The 10511-nt window shown below is 41.9% G+C and overlaps 1 protein-coding gene across 1 annotated transcript; it reads right to left on the minus strand.

Moving 5' to 3' along the window:
* Positions 1 to 584: 584 nt before the first annotated feature.
* On the minus strand, positions 585 to 10148 carry hpse (heparanase). The gene is made up of 12 exons (XM_060049695.1): positions 9812 to 10148; positions 9228 to 9376; positions 8875 to 9012; positions 8502 to 8675; positions 7058 to 7229; positions 6692 to 6739; positions 6150 to 6243; positions 5879 to 5985; positions 4113 to 4227; positions 3775 to 3908; positions 3361 to 3510; positions 585 to 2986 (listed from the first exon to the last, which is right to left on the minus strand). The coding sequence occupies exons 1-12, from the start codon at positions 10033 to 10035 to the stop codon at positions 2827 to 2829; spliced, it is 1665 nt and encodes a 554-aa protein (XP_059905678.1). The 5' UTR covers positions 10036 to 10148; the 3' UTR covers positions 585 to 2826.
* Positions 10149 to 10511: the final 363 nt, after the last annotated feature.

Consider the following 10511-nt stretch of genomic DNA (forward strand, 5'->3'; position numbering starts at 1 on the left):
TTGTGTTTTCAAAATGATAAATACACTAGGCCAATGGATAAAACAATGGCCCATGATCAACACGTCTTATTTGATGGACCGTGCACACATCGCCCGTTGCAGTAGGCGTAGCCTATATTGAATCGAATGCATACATAGACATAGACCGATATATTCTAAGAGCAGCCTATTTCAATCCCCCAACCATTATTTCACCATCTCCCACTACAAGTGATACTGGGCTCCAAACCCCTTAATGGGGTTTACATTATGCGTAGCTACATTCGATTCAGTTCACAATGTCAACGTTAATAATGATAGGAATAGGCTACACTACTGGTACTGGTTCATCTTTCAGTGAAGGACGCTCGACTCAAAACAGAACAACAGCATGATCTTGTGGTCATTAAGGGAAAGTAGTCGTTTTCCGTTTTATGTGAACAAAATAATAACGGGACCTTTAAATGCCCTGAACTGCAGTGAAAATCACGCTAAATGTTCGCAACAAAAAATGACTTCTCGTTTTTCTATTCAATTACACTAAAATGTTTGTCTTTGCTTTTTGACAGATCTTTCATCTCTCAGCCCCATAAACACATTTATGATCTCATGTCAACTTTTAATACATAGTCTATGAATATAATAGATCAGACCTTGTTCTTTTTGCATTTAATAATTTTGTTTGCCAAAGTCAAGTCATTATAAATGAGTGTATTGTTTGTATATAATAATCCTTATCACAATTCATTATCTAAAGTGGATCTCAAAAGTCTAAGGAAAGCAACAGGACCAAAACTTTTAAAGACCAACAGATAATGGCTCAGGATATTCTAAAATAAATATGAAGGCAACAGCAGTAGGCTACAGTAAAGATGTTCATAGAACCAAGTGCAAGTACTAACAATCGCTAGGCTAACCCATTCCCTGTGTACAGCAATAATAGCAGCTACTGCAGATGCTACACAATTAAGTACTATGAATAAGAGCAATGTAGATTAGGTGCGTACAATAAGTGTGTACATTGAGTGCCAGGACGTACAACATACAATGGTGGCCGGAAGGGGCTGGGTAGCTCGTTCCACCACTGAGGTCCCAAAACAGAGAAAAGTTGTGACTACAAATCAAATCAAATGATTTGTATAGACTATTTACTGTCGAGAGAATAAATGCGGGGATCCAATTTAGATGCAACACTGCTCTCTCCCGGTCACACCTCTGAATAAATGTGGTATTGAATTGAATGACCTCAGAAATCCATGGGAAACATTTTATTTAGAGCTGTCAAGCGATTAAAATATTTAATCGTGATTAATCGCATTAATGTCATAGTTAACTCGCGATTAATCGCGATTAATCGCAAATTCTGTTTCTATGCTAAATATCCCTTGATTTTTTTGTCCCATAATTCTTCTCATTTTAATTCTCTTATTAACATGGTGAAGTGCATCGGCTTGCCCTTGTGCAAATTATTTTTTATTGATAACAACATTGGCATATACTGATCAAAACAGGATGATACAAAAAAAGAGCTTATAGTGCAATTAAACGACTGCTTTGAACAAATGTCATTTGAACATAGCAGTCAGGCTACTGCTTCTTTGTTTTGAGCCAAAAAAAAAATAAAATTATTATTTATTTATTTATTTAATAAAATAATTGCGTTAATCGCGCGATAATTTTTTTAACGCCGTTAAAATTGGTTTGCGTTAACGCCGTTAATAACGCGTTTAACTGACAGTTCTAATTTTATTAAACCAATTCACATTTGAATACTTCCGATTGACCATTAAAGGAACAAAATAAGACATTTTTGTACAAAACAACACAATAACAATCTGGCGTCAAATAATATCCAGGTTTGAGTGTCAGTGCTAGCAGTGGTACAGGTATGGCCCTTTTTGTATTTTCATTTTCTTTTGGACTTACCGAGACGTACCACGCTGATTTGTGTTTCCCCTACCAGTATAAACCAACGGGCCAGTGTGAGCCAAACCCACCTCCAAGTGGCCTGCGATGAAGGCAGCGCTGATTGCGGTCTGGAGCGAGAGGTTATAGCTTCATTTGTACGAGTATAGACCCTTACAAATCCAATAAACCACATTATTTTTTATGAGACACATCGCCATGCACGAAGAGTTCTCACCTGCCAGATATTTTTTTATTATTTGGTCGTGCCTATATAACTATATAAGCCCTTATTAAAAGGGTAATAAAGGTTTAATAGAAGCACACCTTAGTGGCATTAGTTTGACAATATTCTCTTGCAAAACTAAATAGCTTGTTGGCATATCAGATTTATTTCAGATTAGTCTTGGTCTAAAGGACATAGCACAATATTTCACACCATTACATCACTGATATTGATATTCAACACATTTTCTTCCCTAATATCAAGGAAATCATGTTTCACTGAGTGAAATATGTATTAAACATTGTTGAAAGTGTGTAAACAGGCCGAATCTGAAATAATGATTGGCTGTCAATGAGCTATTAATATGTTGAGGAAACAAAATAGCGCGTCAAACAGATTGAATCTTCGTAAATATCACTATGTGGGCCGCCGTCCCTCTGAAACAATTTAAATATATTAAATGTCTCTTAAATTAAATCGATCAGATTTTATGATGGGATATAAAAATAAATAGGGAATAAAAGTGTGTGTTGTTGTGTCAACGACTCAAGAAAAGTGCGTCATCTGTTGAAGACACACCTTCAAGCTGGAAGACCGGTTGTATTGGAAATGCAAAACCCAGCCCGCCGAGTGGAACCGTGCCGCACAGGGACAGTATAGTGGAAAAACGCCAGTAGTGTGTCCAGTGCTGCACTTCCTACTTCGTCCAGCAGAGGTCACTGACAGGCTGCTGCTGCGGCCTCGGTAAAGACAAAGAAGGCCAAGGAGAATCCAGGAACAGAGAGATGGTCCGCTGGGGGCAGGATGTTACCCTTCAGCTCGGGGAGAGTTTGGTCGTCTAACATCTGCAGCAGTTTCTCATTCAGCATCACAGACCTGTCAATCACAGCAATCGATCTTGTCTTAATTTGTGTAGCGTTTTTATTGATTTTTTGTTAATTTGCAATTCAAGACATAAAATAACACAAACTCAAAATCAGAGACATACATTTGAGAGGTCGCTTTTAGAGACAACGCAACTTGAGTAGAACTTTATAATTACATTAATTTCAATTTTATGATGACGTTTAAAAATGCTGACACATTATGCTCTGTTCCTCTGTAGTACTTCTGCAGAGGCAGAGGTAAATTATCAAAGGATGTGGCTGGGAAGTTTGTCTGCCAGTCCGTCTGCGTGTGTGCGTGACTGCGTGCGTTGAGAATTTGACGCCATCTACTTAAGTTGTGCATGTGAAGGTGGGAAGGGGTACCTAGAGTAGAGTCCTGCCTCGTTTGGCTGGTCCGACTGCAGGACAAAGGCCTCCACTGTGCTGGGCGACAGCAGGGCAGGCAGAGTCAGCCTGGATGGTCTAGCAGCCAGATTCATGGCCATCAGTGTGACGGCGCCTTTACTGTAGCCTCTGGTGGAAGCAACATCAGAAAAGTACACGATAAGGATGCATCTTATAGCGCTTCTGTTCTTTATTTTGTTATATATTGTTGTTATATATATATATATATATATATATATATATATCTCAATGCACTTAAAAACATAGACAGCAGCAGCAAAAGGGGGCCAGAGATGTGAGAAGGGCTAGACATTTAATGCAATATTACAAATATGATAAAAAATCGAATGAATCAATTGCCATCTACAATTGACATGGGTTTGACATCTTTACCTGTTTCGGTTAGCACAGTGAAGATAAACCCGCACTTTCCGCCTCGGGTTTTGGAGGCCAGCAAGAAGAAGTCGTTCAACCATCAGAACCTCAGGGCCAACAAGTCTTTTGTAGAGAAGCGACAGCCAATAGTCCTGAAGAGCGGGCACATTTGAATTTTGGAATAACACACACTTTTAGAAATAGGCTTCTTTTGAATCACACCGCTGATTCAACTTTGACGTTTTGTTCCGATTATTTACAGCGTACGCTGCAGGTTTCTGTTAAAAGTGGACAGATAAAATGAAAAGGATGAGAACAAAAGACTTCGGAGAGAACAGATCATGGACTGTGCTTACAGGAAGGGGGTCCAGGTTGTCGTCGACCAGGTGGTACGTTCCAGAACCGATCAACACCTGTCTGATAACCACGTCCAGACCCATTTTAGCAGCAAGTCCCAGCTTATCCAGCCACCTGCAGGCACAGATTACTATAGTGTTACATACACACACAGACACGCACACATATACCGTTCACAACCTACAAAACCATGATCACCTTCATCATTTTTCTGCTTGTTTAATATCAAGTGTTTCTTTTTAGCATTTAAGATACATACAATTAATAAATGTCCATTTTATTAAAACATTTGAATGCTGTTTGAAAGTTTGTGGAAAATCCTTGTAGTACAAAGTTCAAAAGGGTGTTCTCGTTATGGTGTCGCTTTGTTAACACATACATTTATTCAGAACATGAATTAAAAAAGATCATCGATACCCAATATCTTTTTTTGCTGACTATAGACTTTTCCCACTCTAACTACACAATTAACACAGAGCTCTGAGCTCTGAGCTCTGAGAGCTCTGCCTAGTCTCCAGAGCTCTGAGCTCTGAGCTCTGAGCTCTGAGCTCTGAGCTCTGAGCTCTGAGCTCTGAGCTCTGAGCTCTGAGCTGAGAGCTCTGCCTAGTCTCCAGAGCTCTGCCTAGTTCCTCTTGTTGTCACGAGACCAGGCGGTCCAGGGCGATGAGTTAATCTAATAACCAGGCCCGCACCGCCCCACAGCCCACGTCGTCCACGGAGGAGCCCGTCTCCCATGTGACCAGACCTAAGGCCTCCACCCGTTCCTCATCACGCGTATGAACAGGGCGCTACACCAAGGCTATAAGGCTCGCATACGCGTCTCTAAATGGAGCTGTGTGAATGTGAGATCAACTACTCGAAAGAATGGAAATATTTACACATAAAACATTTGATCTGGATTAAGTATAATACTTATTTGTATTTTATGTCTTAAAATCTGTCTGTCTATTAAATATTTTTTAATAAAGCCACATAGATTACTATGTGGCTTTATCAAAAAATATTTTCAACCTCACTTTGTGCTACAGCACTCACTGCATTTTCTGCAGGAAATGCATTTTCTAGTTATAATTGTTAGTGCTATTACTAGAGAGGGATGGGACGTTTCTTTGATGAGCTAAAAGCTAATCAGCAGCACCCATTCATTAATATGCATTTCTTAATGAGAGCTACCCTACATTATTTCGTTCACTAATATGAGTCCTGGGCATCAACCTCATCCACATTGGACGACAACCAAACGGGTCTCTGAACTCACACAAGCCTTACATGGGTCAACCAATCAGGTGTCTGGATTTGCAAGAACCTCAGCCATGGTACAACCAATCAGGTGTCTCCACTCACACAAACCTCATCTATGGGAACAACCAATCAGGTCTTTGCACTCACATGAACCTCCGGTGGGACAACCAATCAGGTATCTCCAACGAGACAAGCCTCAGCCATAGGACAACCAATCAGGTCTCTGCACTTACATGAACCCCTGGTGGGACAACCAATCAGGTCCATCCACTCACATGAACCCTGGTGGGACAACCAATCAGGTCTATCCGCCCAAATGAACTCTGGTGATAAAGCCAATCAGGTCTCTCCAATCACATAAACCCTGGTGGGACAACCAATCAGGCCCCTCCAATCAGATGAATCCCCGGTGAGACAACCAATCAGGCCCCTCCAATCACATGAATCCCCGGTGAGACAACCAATCAGGTCTCTTCACCCTAATGAACCCTGGTGGGACAACCAATCGGGTCTCTCCACTCACATGAATCCGGCTGCGAAGGCGTCTGACAGCCCCTCCGCTCCCCCGCCGTACGCTGAGCTGCTCTCCCCCAGCCAGCTCCTCGTACCCGGGGACACCAGGTGGACGCTCTGTAGGGTCAGAGCCATCAGCAAAACATAGCACAAATATTAATATTAATGGTTATAATAAGAACTTTGTGGGCTCGCATTGATGTCAAAATCCTATATTAAACAATAAAAATACAAACCCCATTTTAATGCTCTACGATAAAAGATTCAGTGCTTTAAATTACCTCCAGAACTTCGCTGATCTTCAGCCCTAGAGAGTCCAAAACCTGTGGGCTGATGAAGTCGGCGAGTGTTGCCTCTCGTCCATTCACATAGTAGCTGGAAAGAACAGAAAATATCAGTACCAAATATAACTTAGTGGATTTTTAACCTTTGCAAGGGTCTTGAAGGGACTTCAGATACATGTCATTAGGGTAAACTTGCTCATGGATGCCTACAGGTAGACTCTGGGCATTGGGAATCAAACCCAGTACCCTTCGGCTGGGAATCGAACACCTTTTGATTCCTAAAGGTGTTTGGAAATCAAACACCTGGGACTATCTTGCCCCAGGTGTTTGATTCTATTCTATCTTTGATTCTGGACTATCGATTCTTGCCCCTATAACCACTGACTGAAGATATCCAAACAAAACTATACCCATATCAATCAGAAAATAACCTAACAATAACATAAAGCAAGACTATAGTATAATGTAATGTGAACTTAAAAGAAAACATCCGGAAATGTTGGGGACACACTCAGGATATGGGGTGGAAGACAACTTACTGGTGCCATGTGCACGCATTAATCGCCTGTGAGCCAGTAGTCAGAAACCTAGGAAACAAAACAACACAGTTGGAATAACCAAACCAAACTGGAATAACATGGTTCTACCATTCTAGCACTCATAGATGTACAAACAAGAAGTAGCCATCGGAATAAGAACAAGTGATTTATGTATTAATTCAACTAAGACATGTGATTAAGAAAAGACAGGTCATTTCAGATTTGTGTTGTACTGATCCTGGGAGTTCACCCGGTGTGTCAAAAACACAACACAGAAACAGGTTAGGCTTGAATGCTTTTTTGGCACCGCTACCATCAGAGAGGGTTTAACTTATTAAAGAAGCTCTGCCTCTTTCCGTCTCTCACCCTTGCAGCAGGTCTTTCCGGTGGTCCCGCGGCTGGCTGATATCTGGGCCGTACAGGCCCGTGTTGTGGTACAACTTGGAGTCTTGTAATATTTCTCTGAGATTAACAAAGTCCTCCCCTAGCTGGGACCCGGATACCCGGATACCGGCCTTCTTCTCATAGCTGTTGGGTTCTGTTGGGAAAGAATGCAGGAATGAATTGCATTTACTGTACAAAGGGGATTTCTAAACCTTTCACGTTCGCCCTTTGACAAATGTATGTTGAGACCAGTGGTTTGGTGTCAACAAAGCATCAACCAATCAACCTCCCACGGCCACCTCCTGCCAACGATGTTCCATAGTTACACATTGAGGGCAATAAAGATCACTTCCTTCCTGCATTACTCAATGGTAGGTCAGGGCGACATGACTCGCCGAACAAGGAACTGAAATATAAGCTTGTGGAAAGCTGTTCTGTGAAGGCCGCAGAACAGCGCACCAGACCCGATTGGACATTAGGATGGTAAAAGGAAGATTGATCTATAAGAGCAAAACATTAGACATCTCACGATTGAAACAAAGAGGTATCAAATCTCTACGATTAGGCCTACTGATTTCAGTAAAATGCCCATAACCCTGTCTCAAGATTATTATTATTATTATTATTATTATTATTATTATTTTGGCCGATGTTGGGAAATTACAACAACGCATCAATTGCATTAAACAATACATTTTATGAAATAACTAATAATAACCATGACCCAGTTGAGAACTCTACTCCGGGCCTTTAGCAATGTGTGTCCAGCACAAGAACACGTACACCTTTAGTTAGTTTTATAGGCTACGTTGTAGAATTTGAGAGTCAAGTAGATGAGAATTCTACTCGTACGGTGATGTGTATCCGACACAACAACACACATACTTATTGATAAGAATTTGATAGATCTGTTCAAAGAACATAATATAGGCCTATGTGGTTTGTTGGACGGAATAATCCATTATAGCTGCAATGAAGAATTTGATTTGACGTTCGCCATTCACCTTTTAGCTCATTGCCCCTCTCGTGGGGTGTACTGTCGACAGTAGTCGCATGGTTGGGAAGTGGTGTCTTTTGTCCAACGAGACATTTTAAGTGTGACTGGGGCAGATCCTCATGGGAATCTGAGGTCATATGATCCATGAAAGAGGAACAGGAGTGTTTTCTTTGTGTTGCTGATGAGTACAATTGCTAGGTTCAAGTTCTTATTAACCATCCGGCGTGATGTCGTTTAGCCATGACAAGCCATTTCAAAATCGACCCATTGCTGATCTATGCATTATACATCTAGGTCGGTGGACACTCCCATTTCACAAACGGGTCAATTTTTAAATTACTTGTAATGACTCAAGATCGTGATAACGATGGACCAAGAGAGAAGTCCTGTCCTTCAGTACAACATATTGAGGTTTTTCTTTGGTCGTACCGTTGCCCAGCTCCCAGGAGATGCGGTACTGCTGGGACTCACAGTACTTGATCAAGGACCGGGCGTTGCTGCTGTTCCAGATGTTGTCGGAGGTGCGCAGCAGGGCGTTCAGACCGAAGATGAGGTCCATGTCAGTGCAGTTGGCAAAGGAGGTCAGGAGGTCCACAGAGTACTCTGGAGAGATGGGGGGAGGGGCAATTTGGGTGTACTTGAATCAAAGCCATACTGGTGTTTAACTTTGGGCTACTTTAACAGCCAATTGAACAGTAACTTTTTCAGCCACTAATCCAAACTAAGATTTTTCAAAAAAACAATTCTAAACACACAGTTTCAAGAGAAAGTATCTCTCTTCCTCTTCCCTCCGATGCCCTACCTGTAAACTTTACCCGCCTTCTGTACTTCATCTGCAGATCCTCTTTTCGGAGTAGTGCTTGCTGTTGAATCCACTGCTTCTTCAACCTCGCCTCCAGTAGTGTAGGCAACTCCATCTTCTTACAACTATCTTCTGGTCCTATACAAAGAATGGGAATCAGAGTCATTAACCTGCAAAGTGCACCTCTGTGTAAGCAAAGCAAAAGGTAGTAAGATGGCGTTATTTATATTGCAACAGAATCATTTTTTGGGGGAAATTGCAATGCTTTAGAAAGCCAACCAATAGACAGCAGAGCCAGAATGAGACCACAGGCTATTTTGGAGTTTAAAACAGTGTTGTGTGTGATTATTCACCGGCACTCAAACCGGGTTTCTGTTGATCATAACCATGGGACCGCATGAGGTACTTCTCTGGATTGAACACCATGAAATCCTGCCTGGTCCCTCCGAATCTCAGATAGGACGGGGATAACGCTTTGGCTAGCGTCCTGAGTTTTGGGGACCTTAAAGAATTAAAAAGCAACATAACGTGAATGAGATTTAATCCTTAAAGGGCTGTGCATCTGCTTTTCTGAGAACGACTTTAAAAACAGAACCTGCGGCTAGATTTCCCAGGTCTGTAGAAGACAGAGGTTGCATTGAAAAGTGAGGAGGACCAGAACGAATTGATGTAATCACCGAAGACATGGTCATAAGGTCCAGTTGTTTGATGTAAATACAGAGCATGTGGATGGCGCTTATATTGGCGTATTACATCTGCAGCTGCACATGAGAGGACAGCTCGAAATTCACACTGTATGTTGTCATTCAGCTTTGGAATTAAATGTGATAATCATCAGCCAATATGAACTTCAGCCTCAGAAAATAATCGAAGTAAATATAAAACAAAATGTTCCCGTTACTGATTCATTCGAAAGGGCATAAAAGTGAAACCTCACCCCAGCATGTACATGAACCTTTCCTCGGCCACAAGGCTGGCATCAATAGCCACGGACAGAAAGCGCTCGTCCACCTCCCGGACAATCCGAGACAGATCCACGCTCAGATCAACCTCCAGGGAACGGACACCCGTCCCGAAGGCATCGTGATCTGCTACATCGTGGGACCCTCGAGCGGGCCATAGTTGTACACTTACAACCAGTATCACAACAAGCGATATCATGACTTAGAATCACTGAATACATCCGACTCAGGTCATTGGATTCCAACTTCCTGGACTGTGGGACAACAGGATAGTGCTGGAGCGGCAGCAGCATGCATCTGAGGGCGGGCATGGACTACCTGATTATTGTGTAGGGGCGTGTTTTACATTTGCTGGGGCCCCATGGTCTCGCAGAGATACAAAAAGACTACATGGGACTAGAAGGTGTTGTAGAATCAACGTTGACAGTTATTGATTGACGGACAGTAACGATTATAGTGTGTTTCTGTTTGTCATGTCTATAGATGCATGCAGGTGTCGCTTACTTCAGTAAGGGAGGTACGTGACAGGAATCGGATGCACCATGACCGCATCTTGACTCGTCACACCCTTCTGCTAGAAATACAGCACATTCATATCCTGAGCTACGTGCGTTTCTAAGTCCCTCTTTTTTTTTTTCGATAGATAACAGATAAAACAAACGAATAACTTAACTT

The sequence above is a fragment of the Gadus macrocephalus genome, chromosome 4 (genome assembly GCF_031168955.1).
Source record: "Gadus macrocephalus chromosome 4, ASM3116895v1".
Classification (NCBI taxonomy): domain Eukaryota; kingdom Metazoa; phylum Chordata; class Actinopteri; order Gadiformes; family Gadidae; genus Gadus; species Gadus macrocephalus.

What these genes read in the sequence shown, in the direction of transcription:
- hpse (XM_060049695.1), bottom strand. Translation starts at nt 10,035, where the DNA reads ATGATATCGCTTGTTGTGATACTGGTTGTAAGTGTACAACTATGGCCC. An exon ending in GAAACCCGGTTTGAGTGCCG is followed by an intron (nt 9,013 to 9,227) that starts GTGAATAATCAC and finishes TTCTTTGTATAG; the next exon opens with GACCAGAAGATAGTTGTAAG. An exon ending in AAGGCGGGTAAAGTTTACAG is followed by an intron (nt 8,676 to 8,874) that starts GTAGGGCATCGG and finishes CCATCTCTCCAG; the next exon opens with AGTACTCTGTGGACCTCCTG.